This window comes from Dipodomys merriami, unplaced genomic scaffold (assembly GCF_024711535.1).
Source record: "Dipodomys merriami isolate MVZ:Mamm:240054 unplaced genomic scaffold, mDipMer1.0.p SCAF_59, whole genome shotgun sequence".
NCBI classification, from domain to species: Eukaryota; Metazoa; Chordata; class Mammalia; order Rodentia; family Heteromyidae; genus Dipodomys; species Dipodomys merriami.
The window spans coordinates 3,827,897-3,853,187 of NW_027206168.1; the positions used below are offsets into that span (position 1 = coordinate 3,827,897).

The following is a 25,291-nucleotide window of genomic DNA, read 5'->3' on the forward strand; positions in this document are numbered from 1 at the left end:
TTTGGAAAGCACATAGAGATCACTGAGCATTAAAGGGGATTTGAAAGTGGCTTTGATTTTTGTTGTTGTTGTTTTAATTGATTTTGTTTTGAAACAGGACAGTATGAAGCCCAAGTTGCTTGAACTGTGAAGTATCTTTATAGTGAGTGCTAGGATTACAGCTGTATACTAACACATTGGCTGTAAAGTGCCTTTGAATCCAGAGTTTCATATTTCTTTCCTTCTGGAGTGTCTGTTGCAAAGGTTTTCATTATGGGCTAAGAACAGTTTTCTTTTGGGGCATGTTAGTAGTTCATGTCTGAATAGGAGGAACAGGAATGGAGGGAAAATTGTCAAGGAACATAGAAACCTGCAAGTTGGCCACCAAGCATGAAGTCCAGTTCTTGTAGGGAGAATTAGCTAAGGAAATCTTTTCCTCCAAGTCCTGCTCTTGGATGTTTTGGAAGTAGAGATAGGGCCTCAGGCTGGTGTAAGGTTAAGGGCTAAATTCATTCTGAAACTGATGCATGACCACAGCAAAGTGCATTGAGCAAATGGTAGAGGCAGCAGAAATACAGCCAAAACCTCACTGTTGTCCAAACAAAACACCTCACCCTAAGTAAATCCCAAACAAAACCAAAAAATGTAGTTATATAAACCAAAAACCATGTTCGTAGCACGTGAAGTTTATATCTCAGTGTCCATAAAGTTTTATTGAAACAATCACTCATTTGCTTACATAATGATACAGTGAAAAAAAAAACAACTGAGTAATTGTGGCAGAGATTGTATTGCTTAAAATGCTCTCAGGCTCTTTCCCAAAAAAAGGTAGTGCACTCTGGGTGAGTAGAATTACTGATGTAAGAGAGTTTAATTGGGAGAGAATTAGAGCCTTAGCAGTAGAGACTTGGAAAAGCATGAAATCAAGATGGAAATGTTCTGAAGTTGCTGTGGAATCCAGGTGGGGTCATGCTAGGTCTCAGATTGTGATACTGTTCTCTATGAGGCTGGGCTTTAGATATTCATAAGGCAATTCAAGTTGTTCATTCCGGACTGTAATCTCATTTTCCAAGTTTTCCAGATCTGCATGGAACTGGCTTAGCACAGCTTTGGCCTTGGGGCTTGAGAAATATTTTTCTTTGTGATGTCCCAGCGGCACCTGAGACAGAAAAGGGGATAATAATAAGTCAGGCTCTAGTCTGAATACTGAGCCACCTAGGATTCAGCCTCACTACAATATTCCCTTTCCAATAATCATTTCCCTCTCATTAGGATCCCCTCTTACCATGTCTGGCTGGTGACGACCCAGATGCCATGTGATGGTCATTTGAAGACAAGACTTCTGGATATCAGGTAGTGACCTCATCAACGTGGCCATTGTCACATCCTCCTTGGTGGTAGGTGGTGGCATCCTCATTGTACAAGGTGCATTAGGGACCCAGGCATACCAGTCCAGCTGGGGGAAGAAACTATAATCCTAGGACCCTAGAACTTAGTAGGGCTTGAGTTTCCCATCACTCCCTTGGGTCTCCCAAGGTCCAGACACTTATCTTAGGGGACCTAAGCTTTCAGCTGTCCATACCTGGCCCTTGTTGATGGCTGTATGCTGAGCAGTGCATGTGAAGACACACATAGTAAGGAAATGGCAGAGTTGAGCCTGGGACTGGATGGAGATAGGGAAACCTGGCCAGGAAAGGAACAGGATTTAGAAACTTCAGCATAAGAAGAAAGAAATGAAGGGTGATGGCTCAGTAGAGTGTCTTTTAGAAGTTATGGGTGTTTGTTCCTTTGTTCGTTTAATTATATATATATTTACATAATATAGGGGCTTCACTCCTGGCCTAATTACTTACAGCTTTGTTACACTGAGCAAATTACTTTATCTTTCTATACTTAACTTTTTTTTCATCTGTAAAGTGTGGCTCATACTTGCCTTTGTAAAGGAAGTACTGTGTTAAAATCACCTGTTCTATAATAAGTACTCAACAAATTATAGTTATTATTGTCATTATAGACAGGTTAGAGCCTGAAAAGGTCTGAATTATCAAGTATCCCCAGCCCCAAAAAGAATTTAGGGATGTTCCAAGACAAGAAATTGTATCTCTCAGTTATAAGATAGGGAGTAAGAGAAATCCTGGATTCCTATTGTCACAGCTAAGAGAGTTTCTTCAAGAGTTATCTCAAGCCACTTGGTTTACTGTGGTTGTGGGAGCTCAAAAGCCAATAATCCTATCAGTTAAGTGGAACATATATATTTACTTGATTTTTTTTTTAGTGCCAGTACTGGGACTTGAACTTAGGTGCTATCCCTTGGATTTTTTTGCCCAGTGCTGATAGTCTACCACTGAGTCGTGTCTTTACTTATAGCTTCTTTTTCCTGGTTAATTGGAGATAAGAATCTCAGGGACTTTACTGCAAGGTCTGGCTTTGAATTTCAATCCTCAGTTCTCAGCCTCAGGATTACCAGTATGAGCCAATAGTGTAAGCTTTACTCCCATTTTATAGATAAGGAAAATCAAGACCAGCGAAATTAAACTGCTTGCCAGGATCTCCCAATTGGGGAAAGCAAAAGTTGTCCCTAAATTTTGGGCTCTTTCTTGACTGTTTATCCATTGCTCTTTTTTATTATGTCATACCTCCTCTAAAAAGTCTGTCAGGAACTAGGCAAAGATGAGCTATGGAAACTGAGGGAGATTAAGAGGGAAGGAAGAATGGGAGGAATTAATAGAGGTTTGAGTTAATGTATATGTCATGGACTGAATGTTTCTGTTCCCCACCAAATTTGTATGTTGAAGCCTAATCCTCAATGTGGTATTATATGGACCTGTACCCTTTAAGAGGTAATTAGATCACGAAGGAAATTTTGAGAATGCCATTAAGTGCCTTTATGAGAGGAGTCCCTCTTTCTGCCATCTGAGGCTCTGAGGAGAAGTTGCCTGTCTACATCCTGGAAAAGGGTCCTTACCAGAACCTGACTAAGCTGGCACACTGATCTTGAATTTCTTGGATTCCTGGACTGTGAGAAAGAAATTTATCAGTCTATGAAATTTTGTTATAGTTGCCCAAACTGACCAAGACACTATGAGTATTTACTTCAAATTTCCACATGTAGATAGAGTTTGTTGAGAAGTTGACAAGGGATCTTTTGGAATGGGGAGCTTGAGGGTCAGGCCTGATAAGCACTAGAGAGAGTTTGGTTCTGGAAGGGTGAGGTGGTATACCACAGATTCCTCAGAGAGAGGCCTTCTCAGGAGGAAAGGAAGTTGTTCATATAGGAGTTGGTCAGTTTAGCTCCTTAGTAAAGGTTTATAGTTGTCCCACTGAAATAGCAGATAGAATTCAAGGTGTTGGTCTGAGGTATGAGAGGCAGTGGCTGTAAGATGGCTCAAAGAAATGCAGGCTGGAGGAGAGGATGAACCTAGGAATAACCCAGGAAAGGCTTTTTTTTTTTTTTTTGTGGATGGTGGGGCTTGAACTCTGGGCCTGGGTGCTGTCCCACAGCTCTTCAGCTCATGACAAGTGCTCTATCACTTGAGCCACAGCACCACTTCCAGTTTTCTGGTGGTTTATTGGAGATGAGTCTCATGGACTTTCCTGCCTGGGCTGGCTTTGAACCAAGATCCACAGATCTCAGCCTCCTGAGTAGCTAGGATTACAAGCGTGAGCCACCAGTGTCTGGCTGGCTGTTTCTTCTTTTGAGATTAAATTATGAGGGTTAGAGGCAAAGAAGGATGTATGAATGGAGAGCCAGATGGGCCAGACCCAGAGCCCCAGAGTTCAGGATATTGAGTTTAGGTTTGACCCAAAGCATGTACAGTACTGAGCATACAGCTACAAATGTCCTTGTGCCCTGGCAAGTGCGCAATATGCCTGGCCCCTGTGTGTGTGATAGACATAGCAGGCAGGAGAAGGAAGGGAAAGCTGTGAAGGATCATCATGGCCTTTGGTATGAAGTTTTTACATTTATATCATCAGGTAGGAAAATAAGAGAGCCATGAAGACAGAGGGGCTGGGCAAAAGCCCTTATGGCTGTGGTTCTGGCCTGTGATTCATGCTCCATGCATGGCAGATTATGGGTATGACTAGGAGGAGGTGGGCAGGAGTAAAGATTGATGGCCAGAGTCTCTGCAGTGGACAACCTGAGGGTGTCTGGAATGATTCTAGTGATAGAAAGTGTGAATAGTATTTAGATGCCTTCGTGTATGGAGGAAGAGGTGTGATGATGATTAGGGTCCAGAAGGGATTTTGGCAGAGTTTTGCAGGAGCTCCTGGCTCTGGGATGGATCTTACCTCGGTCCTGAGCCTGGCACAGCCCCACCTCAGTGATCTCCCGACACCAGGCCTGCAGCTCAGGGTCCCCTCTCACAATGTCATCCCTCTGGTAGAAGAGATGGACGATGCCCTCCACATACCTGTCCAGAGATGTTAGCTGAGCTCTCTAAGACCATAATGCTCCAGCTTCTGTCTTTTGTTCTTTGTTTCTGTAGCCTCTGATCAGCTAACTCAAACTGCACCTGTATCAGATCCTAACATGTTTGCTTTTTTGAGCTTTCTGCCCCTCCTCCTTGCAGTGTCAGGGATCAAACCCAAGTCCATGCATGTACTAGACAAACTCTCCACCACAGGAGCAACATCCCCAGCCCTCTTGATGGTTTTTTGTTTTTTGTTTGGCATACTAATTATTGTAGAAGGAGAAGATACAGGACAGTAGTTCTAAGAATTCCTTATCTGTGGTTGCTAGCTATCCTAAGACAATCCAGATTTTTCAGATTCCTTGATCTCCTCACCCCTCCTCACCTCAGTATCTTGCCCCTGTTCTAGTTTCATTTTTAGACTTCAGTCATTGTCTCCTCACTCTTCTTCTTCTCTCTTTTAGTTTTAACACTTTAGTTTTGTCTTACGCTGATGTCAAGCCAGAGCCTGTTTTCCATCTCTTCTCTCCATTTGTTAGCTCCTTCTTACTCACCGGGCAATGATTTCCCATATTCGTAAAGCATCCTGGGCATACAGAGCACTTGGGATTCCCAACAGGCCCCGGGCAGCCAGGTCATCAGGAGGACAGAGGGAGCCATAGGTAAGCTGAGCCAGTGCCCGGCCAAGCAGCTGCACATGGCCCCCTCCACCTGTGTTCACTGCCTGGGACAAGAGAGTTGACAGGTCTTGAGTGGTGGAAGCAGTACTAGAGAATTATGGTCTATTTAATAAAGGGTCAGAGATGGTGTTTTCAGATTTGAAGTCACATCTACAAAGGGACAATATTCATAGGGTAAAAGTCAGAACATTCAGACTTTGGCTTGGGATCCTGAAGGTGCTATAAGATCATAGAGAGCTGGATGATTAGGAAACTTCATATCTCATTCCTGCCTTACCTTATCAAATATTCCTCCATCTGAGATAAGTTGGGTACGGCCCCTGGTGTTGATTTCCATAGTGTATCGGACATGGGGAATCAGAAGCTAGGGTGGAGGAGATTGGAGGAGATGGTTAATGGAGGTTCTGCCTGGATCTTTTCTTATAGAGTCTGATGGCCTGCTCTCCTTTTGATGTTTTGTATGTGTTGCTGCCATGTGGTCTGAACTGATTCTCTGATGACTCACTTTCATGATCTCTGGCTCTGGAGTCACAGTGATTAAGATTTCAATATACATTTTACTGTACTCTAATACTGTAGCAAGTTCGTAACTCTCTAGCCTGCAGTCTCCTCATCTGTCAACAGGGGGCAATATTAGGATCTCTTATCTCAGAGAACTATAGTGTCTAATTATGAGAGTGATGTGTGAAGTATTAAGTACACATAGAAGTCAGCTAATAGTAGCTGTTATCATACTGTTTGTTTGCCCTTTCTCTCTGTCTCTGTCTCTCTCTTTCTGTATGTAAGTAGCGGGGCTTGAACTCAGGCACTGTCCTTCAGATTTTTTGCTCAAAGCTCCTCGTGCTCCACCACAGCTTTTTGGTGGTTAATTGGAGATAAGAGTCTCATGGGCTGGCTTCAAATGGTGATACTCAGATCTCAGCCACCTGAGTAGCTAGAATTACAGGTCTGAACCACTGGCACCTGGCTTCTCTTTATTATTTCTCTCTCGAGTGTAGTTCTGTATCAAGAATCAATCCATTTCGATTTTCTTTTTTTTATTGTGAAAATACTGTCATTTTGATTTTCTTGATATGTCTTTTTTTTTTTTTTTTGTCAGTATGGGGCTTGAACTCTGGGCCTGAGTGTTATCCTTCAGCTCTTCAGTTCAAGGCTAGTGCTCTACCACTTGAGCCACAATGCCACTTCTGGCTTTTTTCTGCTTAGGTGGTGCTGAGGAATTGAACCCCAGGGCCTCATGCATGCAAGGCAAGCACTCTACCACTGAGACACTTTCCCAGCCCCTCTTTATCTTTTTTTTTTTTTTTTTTTTTGTCGGTCATGGGGCCTGAACTTTGGGCCTGGGCGCTTTCCCTGAGCTCTTCAGCTCAAGGCAAGCACTCTACCACTGAGCCACCTTCCCAGCCCCTCTTTGTATGTCTTTTGTCCTTTTTATCTTCAAAGCTTAAACTAGCCTTTCTATTTTTTTTTTTTTTTAATCAGTGCCATACCCTCATCCTTTGATTGTTTCACTGTTGGGTTTCTTTGGGAGGTGTTTTGCCAGGTTGCTTTCAGTCAGAATTAGAGGCACTATATCAACTACTTGCTTAAGCAGCAGAGGATATATTATCAAATCTGTCCCCACTAGGCATCTGTCCACTAGTTAGGCACCATTAGGTATCTTTCCTTAGGTATTAAAAAAGGTCACTCTAGCTGGGCACCGGTGGCTTATGCCTGTAATCCTAGCTATTCAGGAGGCTGAGATCTGAGGATCACGGTTCAAAGCCAGCCCAGGCACGAAAGTCTTGAGACGCTTACCTCCAATAAACCACTCAGAAAACTGAAGTAGTGCTGTGGCTCAAATGGTAGAGTACTAGCCTTGAGCTGAAAAGCTGACGGACAGCACCCAGGCCCAGAGTTCAGGCCCACAACCAACAACCAAAAAAAAAAAAAAAGCTTAGTTGAGGCTTACATAGGTTTCTTTCTTTTTTGTCAGTCATGGGGCTTGAACTCTGGGCCTGGGCGTTGTCCTTGAGCTGTTCAGCTCAAGGCTAGTGCTCTACCACTTGAGCTACAGCGCCACTTCTGGCTTTCTGGTAGTTAATTGGAGATAAGAGTCTTATAGACTTTCTACCCAGGTTGGTTTTGAACCACAATCCTCAGATTTCAGCCTCCTGAGTAGCTAAGATTACAGGCAAGAGCCACTAGGCCTGGCTGGGTTTCTTCTTCTTCTTCTTTTTTTTTTTTTTTTAATTTTTTTATTATCTTTAAGTAGTTGCACAAAGAAGTTCCCATTCTATAAAAGAGTATATGAATACAAAGTGTCTGACAACATTGTCACCCATGCAGGGTTTCTTTATATCTTCCTTTCTACCTAGTGAATTTGCAGATTTGACTCAGTTTTGGTATTTGTTTGAGTTGTTGATGTCAGATAATGAAGGATACAAGTGATCCTTTTGATGTTCCATCAAAGCAGCTCACTTTAGTCTGAATTTTTGGAAAGTTTATGAAAGATACAGAATACCATAGAAAAACCCAAAGTGCACAAGAGACAATAGGTGACACATGAGCAACCCTTAATAATAATTGTAAAAACTAGTTGTTTTGTATTTTTGTCAGTTGTGGACCTTGAACTCTGGGTTTGAGCGCTGTCTGTCAGCTCTTCAGCTCAAGGCTAGCACTCTACCACTTGAGCTACAGTACCACTTCCAGTTTTTTGATGGTTTATTAGAGATAAGAGTTTCACAGAGTTTCCTGCCCAGGCTGGCTTTGAACTGTGATCTCAGATCTCAGCCTCCTGAGTAGCTAGTATTACAGGTGTGAGCCACCGGCACCCGGCTAAAAAAACTAATTTTTTGTAGAATTAAAAAAATCTTATCAGCCGGGCGCTGGTGGCTCACGCCTGTAATCCTAGCTACTCAGGAGGCTGAGATCTGAGGATCAAGGTTCAAAGCCAGCCCGGGCAGGAGAGACCGTGAGACTCCTATCTCCAATAAACCACCAGAAAACCGGAAGTGGCGCTGTAGCTCAAGTGGTAGAGCGCTTGCCTTGAGCTGAAGAGCTGAGGGACAGCGCCCAGGCCGAGTTCAAGCCCCACGACCGACCAAAAAAAAAAAAAAAAAAAAAAAAAAAAAAATCTTATCATAGGTTATTTTATCCTTTAACAGTCCCTACTGGGGCATTCTGTCATCCTCATTTAAAGATACAGATGTCTGATAAATCTCAGGGCCAAAATTCAGGATCCATACTCTGTACTGATGATCCTTAGGATCATTTGTGTGCTTAGCTCTCCTATATACAACTCAGCTGTCTGATATGGGCTGATGTGGTCAGTGTAAAGACAGGGTAGGGCTGAGTAGAAAAGGGAAATCATAAGTATGACTGGAAGCTTCACTTACTCAGATTCAGCATAAGAGCCTGATGAGGGAAGTGTCATTAAATAAGTAAAATCCAAAATCCTATTTTTTTTTTTTTTTTTTTGGGTGCAGTCATGGGGCCTGAACTCTGGGCCTGGGCGCTGTCCCTCAGCTCTTCAGCTCAAGGCTAGCGCTCTACCACTTGAGCCACAGCGCCACTTCCAGCTTTTTTCTTTTTGCTTATGTGGTGCTGAGGAATCGAACCCAGGGCCTCATGCATGCAAGGCAAGTGCTCTACCACTGAGCCACCTTCCCAGCCCCCAAGATCCTATTAATCAGACTGTTACCAGATAGGTAGCTCTAAAGGGGTCACAGCTTCATTGGCCAGGCTTGGGGGCTGGATAGTGGTTCTCATCTGTGCTCCTTATGAAGTATTTACTTGTGTACTTTGTCAACACTTCATACTCCATGAAAGTATACACAGGCATTTCAGTTTTTCCCCAAAACTAGCTTTTTTTTTTTTGCTCTAAGATCAGGACTTGAACTTGGTACCTGATGCTTTCACTCATTAGCTAGTGCTCTAACAATGGAGGCATGCTGACAATCCCAAAATTAGCTTCTTCTACTTTACTATTTCTGATAACTTCTCTGATTCATCAACCCTGTATCATTGTTGTTTTTCTTTTTTCTTTTCTTTTTTTTGGGGTCTGGTCGTGGGGCCTGAACTCTGGGCCTGGGCGCTATCCCTCAGCTCTTCAGCTCAAGGCTAGCGCTCTACCACTTGAGCCACAGCACCACTTCTGGCTTTTTTTCTTTTTGCTTATGTGGTGCTGAGGAATCGAATTCTAATGCATGCAAGGCAAGCGCTCTACCACTGAGCCACCTTCCCAGCACCTGTATCATTTTTGTAATAACATTTTTTTTTTCTTTGGCCAGTCGTGGGGCTTGAACTCTGGGTTTGGGCGCTGTTCCTGCGCTCTTCAGCTCAAGGCGAGTGCTCTACCTCTTGAGCCACAGCGCCACGTCTGGTTTCTAGTGGTTTATTGGAGATAAGAGTCTCACGGACTTTCCTGCCTGGGCTGGCTTTGAACTGAGGTCCTCAGATCTCAGCCTCCTGAGTAGCTAGGATTACAGGTGTGAGCCACCGGTGCCTGGCTGTAATAACATTTTTGTTTTTTTTTGGTCATGGGGCCTGAACTCTGGGTCTGGGCACTATCTCTCAGCTTTTCAGCTCAAGGATAGTGCTCTACCACTTGAGCCACAGCACTAGTTCCAGATTTTCTGCTTATGTGGTGTTGAGGAATTGAACCCCGGGCCTCATGCATGCAAGGCAGGCACTCTACCACTGAGTACCTTCCCAGCCCCTGTAATAACATTTTTTTGACATACATATTTCCTATATGCAAAGTGTTATCAAGATTTTGAGAACATTTTTTTCTTTTACTTGTGCTGACACTTGGACTTGAATTTAGGGCTTCATGCTCTCACCCTTTTTGCTCACAGCTGGCACTCCATCACTTGAGTCGCACTTCTGGTTCTGGCTTTTTGCTATTTATTGGAGATAAGAGTCTCACAGAATTTTTCTGGCTGGCTGGCTTCAAATGACAATCCTTAGATCTCAGCCTCCTAAATAGTTAGGATTGTAAGGCATGGCTTGAGAACATTTTTTGTTGTTGTTTTTCATGGGGCTTGAACTCTGGGCCTGGGCACTGTCCCTGCACGCTTCAGCTCAAGGCGAGCACTCTACTGCTTAAGCCACAGTGCCACTTCCGGTTTTCTAGTGGTTTATTGGAAATAAGAGTTTCATGGACTTTCCTACCCGAGCTGGCTTTGAACCATGATCCTCAGATCTCAGCCTCCTCAGTAGCTAGGATTATAAGTGTGAGCCACCGGTGCTCAGCTAGAGAACATTTTTTATAATTAGCACAGTCTTGTTTTGCAGCCTTCTGCCTAACAATCAATACTCATAAAATTGCAGCATGTCTAAGTCACTGTGGGCTTGGAGGTGTCACAGAGACTTGCTTGGACCTTTAGCTTGTCTCTCTTCAGTCTTGCACCCAGTTATGCTGCAGCTATCTTTTCATTCCTCTCTCTATCAAACTAATATAGAACTTTATCCTTCTTACTCTTGGGCAGATATAAAGAACCTGTTGTTGTTGTTGGTTGTGGGGCTTTATCTCTGGGCTTGGGCTCTGTCTCCCAGCTCTTCAGCTCAAGGCCAGCACTCTACCACTTGAGCTACAGCACCACTTCCAGTTTTCTGGTAGTTAATTGGAGATAAGAGTCTCACAGACTTTCCTGCCCAGGCAGGAACCTCGATCCTCAGATTTCAGCCTCCTAAGTAGCTAGGATTACAGGCGTGAGCCACCAGTGCCCAGCCAGATTCTTTTTTGTTTTTGGTTCCTACTTAGCTAACTACGTGGTTGGCATGGAACATTCTTCATCAGTACTACATTGCCTAGATGCTGTCTCTTATCATTTCAGATTTGCTCCAGATATTGTTCTCTGGTTGGTTCTTATCCATTTGTCTTCTCGGCTAAATATGAACTTTCCTAAGGAAAATGGCTTTTTTTGTTGTTGTTGTTACTAACAAGAGTCTAACTATAGTGCAAGTTTATTGCTAGACTGTCAGATGTCTGAGAATTTCAGAGGATGCCCTTACAGTGTCTCCTGAAGAAATGTTAATTGGTTCAACTTGATTAAAAGTCTCAGAATAGGGATACAGTCTTCTGATGTTCTCTCTATTTTCAGTCACAGATTGCCATAAAGCTGTTTTACTGTTGCTGTTTTACTGTTTGAGACAAGGCCACCAAGGGCTTATACTAGTATCCCTAGCTACTCAGGGAGGCTGAGATCTGAGGATCATGGTTCAAAGTAGCATGGGCAGGAAAGTCAGTGAGACTCTTTTTTTTTTTTTTTTTGTCGGTTGTGGGGCTTGAACTCTGGGCTTGGGCGTTGTCCCTCAGCTCTTCAACTCAAGGCGAGTGCTCTACCACTTGAGCTACAGCGCCACTTCCTCAGTGAGACTCTTATCTCCAATTAACCACCAGAAAGCTGGAAGTGGAGCCATGGCTTAAGTGGTAGAGTACTAGCATTCATCACTAAAGCTAAAGAACAATGCGTAGGCCCTGAGTTCAGACCCCAAGACTGGCACAGACAAACAAAATCCTTTGAGCCTGAGAGATCAGCCTTATTTGGCTCTGAGGGAGATGGGACAGAAGTTGTACCTTGAATATAGGGTGGAGTCCTGGGAGGCACCTCATGGTGGCAACAGCAATCACCTCAGCCACTAGATGAGTATTCAGCAAATGAAATTGGAGCTCCTGCAGTTGGAAATCTGAATTACGGACCCAGGACTTGGCTAGGAGCCAGGCAAGTGGAGGATCTGAGGGCAGGAACAGTGTTGGGGTTGGGGTGCTGGGACTAGGAGGCTGAATCTAGGAGAAACAGAAATTGAACATTTCTTGAACTGCCACTTTCGTAAGACATGGTCAGCATTCCAGGAGAAATAAGATGACTAAGCAAGGCTATTGCCATCCAGGTCATTATTCTCTTGTATTAAGAATGAGAACCATATCACTCTGCCTCTCACTAGCTGTAGTGCTATAATGGTCTGACAATGAAGGAGAGACCAGAAACAGGGAGTCAAGTTACAAGGTTAAGCAGTAGAATGGGAAACTGAATCTGGATGTATAGAATTGACAATAGTCATTAGTGCTTGTTTTGACTAGTCAGAGGAAGATAGTCAAGACACAATGGGTGTGCAGAGCAGAATGAATCAGAAGAGATTAGACAGTGGTGTGTGTGTGTGTGTGTGTGTGTGTGTGTGTGTGTGTGTGTGTGTGTGTGTGTGTGTGTGTGTGTGTGTGTGTGTGTGTGTGTGTGTGTGTGTGTGTGTGTGTGTAGATACTTGGGCTTGAACTCAGCACCTTGCACTCTTGTTTGGCTTTTTTGCTTAAGGCTAATGATCTACCATTTGGGTAGCTTTTTGCTAGTTGTTTGGAGATAAAAGTCTTAAGGATTTGTTTGCCTGGGCTGGTTTTGAACCTTTATCCTCAGATCTCAGTCTCCTGAGTAGCTAGAATCACAGGCATGAGCTACTGATGTCCAGCTTAAAGGGTAATTCTTAAGTATGATACTGAAATAGGAATATCAGTGTTACTTTGGAACTTGTAAGAATGCATATTCTCAGTTTCTACCATAGACAAGAGTGAACCATAGAGTCAGGTAGTAGGATATAGCAATTTTATTTTTGTTTGTTATTGGACAGTTGCTTTGCATATGCTAGGCAAATGCTCTACCAATGAGCTACACCATCAACCCACTAACCTGTGTATAATAAGAATTTGTGACTTAGAAGCACACTAATTTCTTTTTTTATCGGTTGTGGGGCTTGAACTCTGGGCATTGTCTTCAGATCAAGGCTAGTGCTCTACCACTTGAACCACAGCACCACTTTAATGTTTGAGAACGGTTGGTTATAGAATGAGAACTCCATGAAGCCATTATGCCTTTTTCTTTTTTTTTAAGACAAGGTTTTACTTTGTAGCCCTAGCTAATCTGGAACTTATTATGTAGTCCAGGCTGGCCTGGAACTCATGATCTTCCTGCCTGAAGCACTTTTCCAAGTGCTGGGGTTACAGGTATACTACCCCATACAGCTACTATTATGTCTCCTGAATAAAGTACATAATGGTGAATCAGGGGATCTTGAATGAATGGTGAATCAGGAATCTTGCAGCCTGGTCTAGGCTGCAAGAAAGCAGTGAAATGAGGATAGTTCTCAGGGAGGATGGCTTCAGGAGTCAGGGACTATATGACTGAGTTTCTGTGAACAGAAGGAACAGTGAACAAACAAGAATGTTAAGAAGGAGATATTTAGGACCTCACCTGGATGACCATGGGCAGCAGTTTTCCATTGGAATCCAGCTTCAGCATGACAAGGGGGGCAGCTAGGTACTGCTTTTCTCCCTGGATCACATTGGCTGGAATTCCATCCAGCAGAATAAAGTCTACCTCAAACAGGGAACCATTCTGGAGAAAGGAACAATGTTTCAATTTTTAAAGTTCAGAGTCTATCCCAAGAGTAGATGGCTGGTGTGCTTAGGGAGGGAAGGGTAAAGCACTTGAGAACATGCAGTCCAGCCTTTTTCCTTATGTATTCTAGTTCACTTCCTCTCAGCTTAAAGTAAAGAAACATTCTAGTAAGGGTAACTGTCTTGTGCAGGGGTGTGTATAATAGATTTGGGTTCAAAACCAGACATACTCAATACAGTTTGCATCACTGGCATTAACTCCATGCCCAGAGGAGCCTCTGCCCTGTTGTCCCCTAGTGCTCTGATCTCTGGTAGGCTCCCATTCACTCAGCAATCCTTTTTTAAAAATTTTTATTTAAATTTGAGGGTAGCAGCTACAACCTCTCTTAGCTATTATTTCCTTTGTTATTGTTGTCATCCTCCAGGTGGATAACCCATCTCTCCTAAACCAAGGGTCTAAAAGTTTTTACAAAACCTGAGTTTCCCCCTCCCCCATCCCTTTTCCCCAGTGGCCTAGGCTTTCCCTTTTCCTAGCCATGAACATTGGCATTTAGAACACTGATGATATACCCAAATGTCATCGTTCCTTTCCCAACATGCCTAGAACTCTTCTGTTCCCTACAGATCTATTCTGTTTCCTCATACATGCTAGGTGTTACTTGTAGTTACTTTGCCAGTTCTAGATTTTTCCAGTAGGGGGCTGCACCAAGGAGCAACCTCTTTTTCTCTGACTTAGCCTTGCTTTCTTGTCTCATCAGTTTTTCTTACCACACTGCTAAGCAATGCCTGGTGGGGTCAGGTACCTGGAGTTCTTTCTCCAGCTGAGCTCGAAGCTCTTCTGTCCCAGAGGGCAACACCAGCCTGGAGGGCAGAGAGGTGGAACGTCTCAACAGCATGGGATTGGCGCCATTGAGGAACTGGTAGCCAAAAAACTCATCATCCTGCCAGCGCTGGTGAACCTTCTCTGTGGGTTGGGCATGGGAGGAAGAGTATTTATCACAACTTGGCTATCTCTCTTCTCTAGCTCTCCCATTTAGACTATCATAGTTCCCAGCCCCTTTCTTTCATTCTCGAGTCCTCAGTGAGGTCAACAAGTATTCTGTGTTTTAATTTGGCAAGGAATTATGGAGAACATGTAGTGTAATGAATGGGTCAGCAAAAGGGACCCTCAAGGGGTTATGGAGACATGGGGGAGCCACTGACCAGCTAGAGCACTCTTTTGGCCCCAGAAGATTTGATCAAAGTCTTCTAGGCGGTTCCAGCAGCTCAGGAGGGTGTAAACACGTTTGAGGATGGTCTCCAGAGCCCTAGAGCAAGTATTGAGGCATGAACCTATAAGCTGACCCCTCAGTCCCTCACTATACATAGCCATTCTTGGATCACCCAGCCCTGATGCCACACTGTGCCTCCAGTCTTGTTCTTACCCTGCCTTCAGTGACCATTCAAAGTCCCGCCTCTTCTCCTCGTGGAATCTCATATTTGGAGGTAGTTCCTCCTTACAGTCTGCAGCTATTGTCTTGGGTAACCCTTCCTTCCAGGTGGCCCAGCTGAAGTTGGGGAAAATACTTTAGGGAAGATGTTGAGGTTAGTGAGGGGGGGTAGAGGTAGGGAAAGGGTAGGATAATTGGGAGGCCTGTGGGTGAGTGGTCACCGGTAGATCTGCTGTCTTTCCTTCAGTTCCTTCTCTCGATGCTTCTGGAAGACATCCAAAGCGTTGTCTCCTGCCAGCCGGGCTGGGGAAACATTGAGATTAGCCATAGACCTTTGTCTGATCTAGGACTCTCTTCTAATTCTCCTCAGATCCCTTTATATAGTAAGAATCCATGGTTTTAGTCATGCTTGGTTGTTTTGTATATCTGGCTTTATCTTTTTTGTGGGGGGGCGGTGGGCAGGAGGCTTGAATTCAGGACCTGGGTGCTATCCCTGAGCTTCTTTAGCTCAAGGCTAGCATTCTACTAATTGAGCCACAGTACCACTTTCAGCTTTTTCTGTTTATATAGTACTGAGGAATTAAACCCAGGCCTTCATGCATGTTAGACAAGCATTGTACCACTAGCCACATTCCCAGCCCTGGCTTTACCTTTGATGATTCTCAGTCATGTCTATTCCATTGCCTCTCATAAACTTTCAATTTAACTTATTTTAGCTACATCTTTTGTTAGGGCACCAAAGTCTTATCTCTTATCTCTTAAGAGATTATATTTCATCACCATCCAAGGCTGGAAAAAATGATCTCAGTTAAAGTAACAAAATCTTAGTCACCCATGGGCACACATCTATTTGCTGCTACATACTTGGTTAATTTCATAGGTGTTAAATCTCACCTGACACATCTTTACCTGTCCTCCAAAGATTCTGTGTTGTTTACTTTCATTACCTGGCTTCATTTTTTGGACTTAACATTATTCTGTTTTTATTGACTTGTCCCTACTACTACCTATCTTAAACTCACCTGTCTCAAAGCCATATATTTCACGCTTCCATCCTTATTTGCCTGTGTTTTCCACAGTTAAAAAGTTCAATATCTGTTGCCCTTATTCATCCCCAACTCCTGCTACAAGTACTCCTTATCTTTCAGTTATCTGTTATTCCAGTCAAATCAGCTTTCCACATCATGTTGTATTTGTCTCTATAGTTGTTATTGCCCACCTCCTACTCCATGGGTTCCTCACCTAGTTTCTTCGCTAACTTGTTCTGAGTCACATAGAGATGTCCTTTCTGCTGTAATTTTGCTTCTGTTTTCCTGCTGTTGGCTGCCCCTCATACTGCCTGCCCAATGTTTCTTGGAAGACAGGCTCTTCAGTACACTCATCCCTCTCTGCAGCCTCATTTGCAGCATTACATACTCTGGGCAGCACTTGGTGAATTCACAGCTTCTTCCCATTTCCTGCCTTGCATCCTGTATCTTTACTCTTCACCTGTCATGGAGTCATCTTTTCTAAGTCCCCTTTGTCCTTTCTCAGTTTTGTCCCACTGCTCCCAGCAGAACAGGCCATGTGTTCACTCACCCGTACCCTCTGGCAGGCTCAAGACGCCCTTGCCTTGAACCCAGTGGTAGCATGGGAAGGCCACTTCTTCTGCGCAGGCTCCGGGGCCCTGCACAGTGATTCGGTCGCAGAACCATGCATCGTCCACTAGTACATGCTCTTTGTGCAGCTTCACAAATTGCAGTGGCCCCAAGTCCTGGGGGGTGTCCAAGTAAAATTTCTCTTCCTGTGGGAGCCCAAACCACCAGACTCAGCAAGGACTGGGAGAGGCTGCTCTGAGGACAGAGCCGCCCCTTTGGCGAGCCTTAGTTTGTCAAAGCCTCTAGTGACAACACTCCATCTATTGCACAACCTGTCTGGTAGGTCTCAGGTGCCTCTTTTCTGTGAGAAAGACCAGGGACCACAGGGTTCCTTTGCCCATATCATCCCATTCTTGAGCTCTTACTGCATAGGTACTTGGCAGAGCTTCATGTCTGACCACCGATCATATATTTATTCTGGCTTGGGCCATTTGGTGCAGGAGGCGGATGCTGTCAAGATTTAGGGTTGGGGAGACACGTTTCCTCCTTGTGCCTGACTATGTTCCAGACTTACAAGCTTGCCAACTTGCACTCCCAGCCTTCTGTCTCTTGTCTGTTCTTGTCTGGTCTCCCACCTGCTCCCCCTCTGGCTGGCCAGCAGCCAGGGTCCCAACTCATCACCCACTGACCTGGCCTCGTGTGGGCCGCAGCTGCAGCTCCAGCTCTGCCTCCCCGTGGGCCCCAACCAGCCACAGCCGCACACGGTTGTATGATCCCGAGAAGACCCAGGCCCCTGTGGTCACGCGGATACAGTAGCGGCCCATGGCGCCCTCCAGATGTTCAAACGAGGGAACCAGGACTAGCTCTGGTTGCTGGACTACCTAGGGTGGTTGCCTCAGGGCTAGTTCCAGGACTTTAAAAGATAGGTCTGTGTGCCCGCCCTCACACTCCCAAGTCCCGCCCCAGACTAGCCTGAACCTGTGAGCCAAGCCGTAGAGCAGGCTGTGGGGAAGGCTGTGCCTCCTGTGGGCTACTTACCCCAAGATAAAAGAACCCAGGCCTGGGTGAGGCCAAGAGCTGGGCTGTGGCAGGGACTTTCTGGACTGCCTCCTTCCACCCAGCCTGAGGACAGCAGCCTCTGGGTTTGACGGACCAGCTCAGCCGGAGCACTGGAACGGACGGGACAGGGATCTCGGGATAGGTGGGCAAGGAGTCGGCGAAGTGACAAACAGACACAGACTCAAAAGAGTTGCATCTGAGTGTATCTTTATTGAGGAGAATTAACATTTTTATACAGTGTGTGATTGTGACATAGATTCTTTGTTTATTTAAGCACATAATCAATTTTTTAAAAAGGCAAAGCATTGATGAATTACATGAAAATTGATGATTATCCCACCAACTGTTTGAGCTAAGTGGTGCGAAACAAGTCTAGCATATTGTTTAATAGAATGCATCATTGATTCAGCCTTCTTATGTTTAATAATTAACAAACCTAAGACAGAGCTGTACTTATATTGTACTCTTTTTATTTTTATCCAACTATTTTCATCTTTATAAGCTCCTGTATAAGGAAATGGTTCATCGGTGGTTCAGGAAATATGATGTTACTAACTTTATATTTTGTGTGAAAACACCATCTATTCCCTATAACATAAGTTGGACTAAACTTAATCATAACTGTTTTCTTTTATAATCAGAAGTCCCTTTTTTTTTTAGAACTCTCTGAACTACTGGGATAATTCTTTCTAACTTAGTTTAATTTATAGATTCTGTCTGTTGAACATATCTGGAAATTTTAAGTCTCTATATTTACTATGCGTAAGCCGCAAAACCGCTTGTGAAGTTGTAGGAGTTTCTGGAGGCAGCGTCACATCAGATGATAGATTGATTGGGGCATTGCCCACATTTAATCTTTGGCCTTAGTCTTTATTATTTAGAGAAGCCATCTCTATTGGACTGGAAAGATACAACATGCTCTGTTCGCGGGTCAATACAAAAATAGCCAAAACGAGGGAGGGGGGAGGCGGGGAAGGGAAGTGAAGGGTAAACAAAGGAGGAGGCTGCAATGCTTGGTAAGAAATGTATGCATTATCCTGCCCATGTAATTGTAGCCCCTCTGTACAGTATGTTCTCAAATAAAATAAAATACAATTAAAAAAAAATAGCCAAAACGAGAATAAAGGCAACGAATGTACAGTCAAGAAGAATATAGTAAGAATAAAGGTAGAGGCTATAAAAGTGCAGCCAAGTGTATGGGAAGCCTTGAACCAACACCCCCTTTCTGCAGGCATGCTTCTTTGAAGCTCTTTGTCTAACGCGATCTCTCACTCAGACTCCGCAGGAGGTGGCGTGGCATCTGTGTATGATTGAACCAGAATAGGACACTTCCTAGGCTCCAGATCTTGCAGGTATTAGGAGGAAGAAGGGGCAAGCTAGTCCATCTTCAGAATGGAGGGAAAAGCCATCACTTCTCTAGGCTGGAACTGGGGAAAAGCTTTTGAATGGCTGGACTGGAAGGCTCTGCCGGCTTTTGGGAGGTGCTCTGCTGCTAGATGGCATGCAGCACCTGCAGCACCTGATCTTTGTTGCCTTGGAGCTCTGTCCGAATGACCCAGGATTCCTCATGTGGGAGCCCAGGGAGGATGGAGAAGCAACACTTCAAGATTTGCCACCCTTCTCACTCTCTTCCTCCTGCCTCCCACCCCGCATTTCCCACCCCATCTAAACATCCCAGGTATTAGGATCCCAAATACACCAAATACCATGTACCATCTTGAGAGAGGCCCAAGGCAGGGTAGTGAAAGCTTCATTCTGTTCATTTAACAGTGGCTGTAGAAAATGGGTAGCACTCAAGCATACCAATCTGGGTTAAGGTGCAGGATAGGGACCCAGTAAGAGAGAAACAATTCCCATAAACTTTGTCCTTAAGAGAGTGCAACCTCTTCTCCTTCAGGAAGTTCCAGGTTAATATTTCTTCCCAAGCTATCTCCTGATCCTTTATGGATTTTAGGTTAGGAAATCCAAGAACAGCAGTTAGGTCAGTACTAGTTAGGGACTTTGTAAACAGTGGAAGTCTGGTTCAGGACTCAGGCTTTGTCACCATTCAGGAATCCATCAGCTGAAGTACCTTGCACAGGTGCCTATCTACATCTTTGTGGCTCTCAGTGGAGTTGTCTGGTGGCTTGAGCTAGAACACTATAGGAAAATTGCTTTCTTGAGTCAGACTCAAAAAATGACTTGGTGTGTTTGATGTAGGGATAAGTCAGAGGGGCTTCTAGCCCCACCATCTGCCATCTTGTAAGCCTACTTCTGCTCATGTGTTCTGTGCTTGGCACTAGGTGTCTGTCATTTGACAGCTCCCTGTCCTAATTTTTTGAGGTCATCTATTTTGTAAAATCCCCATTGTTCTGTATAGCAGGATCTGACCTCTTGCACACGTTTTCACACATCATTTTTACCTTGTAGAAAAGAGTTTATTTCATACCTATTTGCAAAGCCAGTCCATAGTTTAGCTAGCTTCTTTGTGTTTTGTGGCTTCCTTTATGCTGTGTGTAGTGCACTATGGGGTCACATGTAGAGAGAGGGAATGAATAATGGAGAAAAAGAATTCAAGCTGCTATGTAAGCTAAAATGAGTTACTATATTTAAATACTCAGAACAATGCCGGACACATATCAGCTGTTTTAATTTATTTACTTTCTTACTTATTTTTGCTAGTCCTGGGCTGAAACTCAGGGCCTGGGCACTGTCCCTGAGCTTCTTTGTTCAAGGTTAGCACTCTACCACTTGAGCCACAGCGCCACTTCTGGCCTTTTCTGTTTATGTGGTATTGAATAATTATTGTTGTTGTTGTTGTTTTTTTGTCAGTCAAGGGGCTTGAACTCTAGGCCTGGACACTGTCCCTCAGCTCTTTAGCTCAAGGCTACCACTCTACTACTCTACCACAGTGCCACTTCTGGTTTTCTGGTGGTTTCTTGGAGATAAGAGTCTCATGGACTTTACTGCCCCAATGGCTTTGAACCCCGATCCTCAGATCTCAGCTTCCTGAGTAGTTAGGATTACAGGCATGAGCCATTGGCGCCTGGCAGTACTGTAGAATTGAACCTAGGGCTTCATGCATGCTAGGCAAGCACTGTACCACTAAGCCACATTCCCATCCCCTGTTTTTATTGTTTACCCCGAAATGTCAGCTTTGCCTTAGAATTTTCCCACTATTACTTATCACATTCTGCTTCTTCTTATCCTTTCACAGGCCTCTTCTTCCATTGGGGTTCTTATCCCTGAAGATCCTCCTTCCCTCATTTTTTTTTTCTTTTTTCTTTGTTAGTCATTAGGCTTGAACTCAGGGCCTGGATGCTATCATGTTCAAGGTTGGCGCTCTACCACTTTGAGTGACAGCTCTACTTCTGGTTTTTAGGTAGTTAGAGAAAAGAATCTCATGGCCTTTCCTGCCTGGGTTGGCTTCGAACTCAGTCCTCATATCTCAGTTTCCTGAGTAACTAGAATTACAGATATGAGCCACCAGCACCTAGCTACTTTCTTTTCTTTTTAAGCACATGCATTATATTGCAGAATATATTAATTTTTTGGCAGTCCTGAAATTAAATGTAGGGTTTCCTGTACTCTAGGCAAATACTTTTCCACAGAGGCACACCCCAATCCAGACTTTGTTTGGGCCCTTAGAAGTACACCAAAGTTCAACTCTCCCTCTACACTAATAGTATATCTGCTCTCTGTGCTAATAAAAACTTCTCATTTCCTGCCTTTGTACAATTTCACTTCTTTAAAAAAGTTTTTGTGGGGCTGGGAAGGTGGCTCAGTGGTAGAGTGCATGCTTTGCATGCCAGAGGCCCTGGGTTTGATTCCTCAGCACCACATAAGCAAAAAGAAAAAAGCCGGAAGTGGCGCTGTGGCTCAAGTGGTAGAGCGCTAGCCTTGAGCTGAAGAGCTGAGGGACAGCGCCCAGGCCCAGAGTTCAGGCCCCATGACTGGACCCAAAAAAAAAAAAAATTGTGCCAGTTCTGGGGCTTGAACTCAGAGCCTGGGCACTGTCCTTTAGTCCCCCACCCCCTTTCTGCTCAAGGCTGGTATGCTACCACTTGAGCCTTACCTTCACTTCCAGCTATTTGGTAGTCAACTGGAGATAAGAGTCTCACAGACTTTCCTACCTATGATCCTCAGATCTCAGCCTTCTGAGGAGGATTGCAAGTATGAGCTACCAGCGCCAGGCTTGCCTTTAAATTAACTAATTTGTGGTGCTGGCATATACTAGGCAAGTACTTCTACCCCTGAGCCAGGTTCTCAACCTTAAAATTTAAGTACTTTTTTTTTTTTTTTTGCTGGTCCTGGGGGCTTGAACTCAGAGTCTGGACACTGTCCCTGTGCATCTTTTGTTCAAGGCTAGTGCTCTTCCACTTGAACCACAACACCACTTTCTGCTTTTCTGAGTAGTTTATAGGAGATAAGAGTCTCAAGGACTTTTCTGCCCTGGGCTGGCTTTGAACCATGGTTCTCAGATCTCAGCCTCCTGAGTAGCTAGGATTATAGGCATGAGCAATGGTGCCTGGTTCCCAGCTTTATTTTTTTTTGGGTCTGGTCATGGGGCCTGATCTGGGCGCTGTCTCTGAGCTCTTCAGCTCAAGGCTAGCACTCTACCACTTGAGCTACAGCACCACTTCTGGCTTTTTTTTTTCCTGCGTATGTTGTACTGAGGAATTGAACCCAGGGCCTCATGCATGCAAGGCAAGCGCGCTACCACTGAGCCACCTTCCCAGCTGGTTCCCAGCTTTAATGTCTTCATTAAAGCTACTATCACTAGATTATGTTCACTAGGGGTGAGCAAGGATGGACCTTGCATTTTATTATAAAATCTTAAAAGGGCTTTGTTAAGACTTTCTTTCTTTTTTTTTTTTTTTGGTCCAGTCGTGGGGCCTGAACTCTGGACCTCAGCTCTTCAGCTCAAGGCTAGCGCTCTACCACTTGAGCCACAGCGCCACTTCCGGCTTTTTTCTTTTTGCTTATGTGGTGCTGAGGAATCGAACCCAGGGCCTCAGGCATGCAAGGCAAGTGCTCTACCACTGAGCCACCTTCCCAGCCCAGCTTTCTTTTCTTTTCTTTTTTTTTTTTTGCCGGTCATGGGGCCTGAATTCTGGGCCTGGGCGCTGTCCCTCAGCTCTTCAGCTCAAGGCTAGTGCCCTACCACTGGAGCCACTTCCGGCTTTTTCTGTTTATGTGGTGCTGAGGAATCGAACCCAGGGCCTCAGACATGCAAGGCAAGCGCTCTACCACTGAGCCACCTTCCCAGCCCCTGAACTATGTAATTGTAAGATCTGTCTTCAGGGTAGACATTGTAACATCTATTTTTTCAATTAGTAATGTCTCTATCTGCCCTAAGGTCAGCACTTCCCTCTCCAGGTAGTGTCACTTGCTTCTTCATCCCGTGGTGTTCCTGGGGTAACCTTTTTCTATGAATTCTTATGGGTTGTTTTCTGTGCTGTCACAACAGTGACAGTAGATTTGGGTTTTCAAACTTTGTTCACATAGATTAGGGCAGTATCCCCAAGCATGACTGTGTGCTATGGGTCTTTTTCCGTGCTGTCACAACAATGACAATAGATTTGGGTTTTCAAACTTTGTTCACATAGATTAGAGCAATATCCCCAAGCATGACTGTGTGCTATGGGGCTGTGCTAGGGCCACGTCCTTCTTAGCCTTTAAGCTTACAGTTAAGCCTAATCATTAGACCTGTCAACTTTCCTCACAGAGGGTTTTCCTTTGGAATCCTGTTTTGTTGTTGTTGTTGTTTGTTTGTTTTTTCTTGCTGTTGGACATCTACTGAGACCTGAGACCTTTTAGAGAGGACAGTGATAAGGTTGAGGAGCAAACAATCGAGACTGATAGAAACTGAAAGTTAAGCAAAGCTTTATTTCACGCCAAGCATCAAGAATCAAACTGACCAGTCAGGGCCCTCTCTATGGAGAGAGCGACCCTTCCTAGTCTTACAGGCTAGCTTTTATAGGGCAAAACCATAAATCATAAACTAACTGTAAACATGTAGCAGTTATGAGCTAATTTTACTCTTATTGGTTAAAGCAAAAGGGTTACATATGTGTTTTGTTCATTGATTGGACACCTCCACCTGACCTGACTCTTGCCTTTGTTTTTCTGGGCTCTGTTCTGAGGCAAGCAAGCAAGTACAGAAGGAAATCATAGCAAAAACATAGCCTTGAGTCACAGGAGCATAGGCAAAACATAATCTTGACTTGGTCGGCATGACCGATACTATCAATGCTATTGACACTGTTACAGAAATGATTTTTATTATAAGCTCCTGACTAATACAGCAACTCATTACAGCTGGTGATAAGCCTCAAAGTGTTAGTCGCTTTTTGTAAAGCTGCCAACTTGGTAAACTTGACTGAGGGAGAGATATTCTTTTGCTTTTTAGCAAGGATGGGGAAGAGACTAATGGCAGCCTTTGTCTGGGATTTTTTTTTTAACCTGTTTTTCCCTTATAGACAGGGTCGACTTGTCCTTACTGCACAAACAAAAGGTGTGAGCAAGGTGAGCTCATACTTATACTTTTCAAACCAAATGGCTACCTAGACAAAAAATGGAATTACTTTGGCTAAACTGGGCCTAACAGAATACCAAAAATAATCAGGACCTCTCTCTCAGATAACTTTGATTAAATGCCTTTCTTACTAATCAGATTTGCCCTCTCTTCTTCTACCAACTTTGCATGTCATGGAAGTTTTGGAGAGAGTACTAGTGGGTGGAGAAGGAGAGATAAGACAGACTGTGTACTTCAAAAGGCTGCTCAAGAGAGGACACTCAAGGCACAGAGAAGAGACCAGAAAAGTTTGATCCCAGATAGCTGTCTGTGTCCATTCAGAGAAAAAAATGCTGTTAGATCTATTGCTTTTCTATACTGTTTGTTTCTGAACCCCCCTTCTTTCCTTTCTGCTTCCTTTACCTTAACTCTAGCAGGTATTTCCAGATTAAGCCCAACACTATACTTTGTTTTTTACCTTTTTTTTTTTTTTTTTGGTATGTGCTAGGACTGGGCTTGAACTCAATGCCTGGCTGTTGTTCTTGAGCCTTTTTTTGTTTTGTTTTGTTTTTTTTTATATTGTGAAAATACCATACTGAGGAGTTACAATTAGATGGGCAAGGCAATGAGTACATTTCTTATCAAGCATTTGTCCTTGAGCTTTTGTGTTGACTTGTATTTTTGCTGTGAGATGGCTGGCAGGGAGTTGGTATCTCAGAGATTTAAGAAGAGTGGTGAGAGTCTGAATAGACTGAAGAAAATTAGAAAATTGCTGATTGTGAATTTACCTGTTTTTTCAAAAGTGTGTTTCCTTTAGTGGATTTGCTGACTGATTGTTGCCACAGGAAAAATAAAAGATTAGATTCTTCAGAGCATCAAGTGTTGGAACAGATATCTTCAGGCTTTACCTGGCAGAGGATACAGGACCCCCTCTCTGGTTCTTATCTCCTCAGTCTGAAGTACCAGAGCTGGTATAAATACTGAATCTCATTCTTAGTTGTTACTAGTTTACCTTTTAAGAAATCCTGGTGCTGGGCGCCCGTGGCTCATGTCTAATCCTAGCCACTCATGAGGCTGAGATCTGAGGATCATGGTTCAAAAGCCAGCCCGCCAGTCCAGGCAGGAAAGACCATCAGACTCTTTTTTTTTGGGGGGGGGGTCCGGTCATGGGGCCTGAACTCTGGGCCTGGGTGCTGTTCCTCAGCTCTTCAGCAGCTCAAGGCTAGTACTCTACCACTTGAGCCACAGCGCCACTTCTGGCTTTTTTCTTTTTGCTTATGTGGTGCT

The 25,291-nt window shown here is 44.1% G+C and overlaps 2 protein-coding genes across 11 annotated transcripts in view; one reads left to right on the top strand and one right to left on the bottom strand.

Moving 5' to 3' along the window:
- The window catches only part of LOC138813279 (immunoglobulin-binding protein 1-like), a 62,639-nt gene that overhangs the window by 1,811 nt on the left and 35,537 nt on the right, over nucleotides 1-25,291 (top strand). For 5 of the 8 annotated variants that reach the window (XR_011367740.1, XR_011367741.1, XR_011367742.1 and 2 more), the window contains exon 2: nucleotides 1,252-1,332. The gene's annotated coding sequence lies outside the window, so the exon portion shown is untranslated. Of the gene's footprint in view, nucleotides 1-1,251; nucleotides 1,377-23,976; nucleotides 24,016-25,291 lie in introns of those variants that run through there. The other 3 variants (XM_070001613.1, XM_070001616.1, XM_070001614.1) reach the window with 2 other exon arrangements.
- On the bottom strand, nucleotides 672-17,325 carry Alox12 (arachidonate 12-lipoxygenase, 12S type). Of its 3 annotated transcripts, none has more exons than XM_070001609.1 (14): nucleotides 17,139-17,325; nucleotides 16,457-16,655; nucleotides 15,094-15,175; nucleotides 14,867-15,007; nucleotides 14,646-14,749; nucleotides 14,246-14,406; nucleotides 13,297-13,440; nucleotides 11,634-11,843; nucleotides 5,349-5,435; nucleotides 4,946-5,115; nucleotides 4,270-4,391; nucleotides 1,562-1,662; nucleotides 1,265-1,435; nucleotides 672-1,138 (listed from the first exon to the last, which is right to left on the bottom strand). In XM_070001609.1, the coding sequence occupies exons 1-14, from the start codon at nucleotides 17,271-17,273 to the stop codon at nucleotides 959-961; spliced, it is 2,007 nt and encodes a 668-aa protein (XP_069857710.1). In that variant the 5' UTR covers nucleotides 17,274-17,325; the 3' UTR covers nucleotides 672-958. The 3 variants fall into 3 exon arrangements, with proteins under 3 accessions (XP_069857710.1, XP_069857711.1, XP_069857709.1); XM_070001610.1 differs by having other exon boundaries at nucleotides 14,867-14,989; nucleotides 16,451-16,655; XM_070001608.1 differs by having other exon boundaries at nucleotides 16,451-16,655.

Excerpts from the sequence above, each read along its gene's own strand:
- Alox12 (XM_070001608.1), bottom strand. The coding sequence starts at position 17,273 with ATGGGCCGCTACTGTATCCGCGTGACCACAGGGGCCTGGGTCTTCTCG. Across the intron at positions 15,008-15,093 it reads GAAAGACAGCAGATCTACCG|TATTTTCCCCAACTTCAGCT; the intron begins GTGACCACTCAC and ends TCTTCCCTAAAG. Across the intron at positions 1,436-1,561 it reads CAGCCATCAACAAGGGCCAG|CTGGACTGGTATGCCTGGGT; the intron begins GTATGGACAGCT and ends TTCTTCCCCCAG.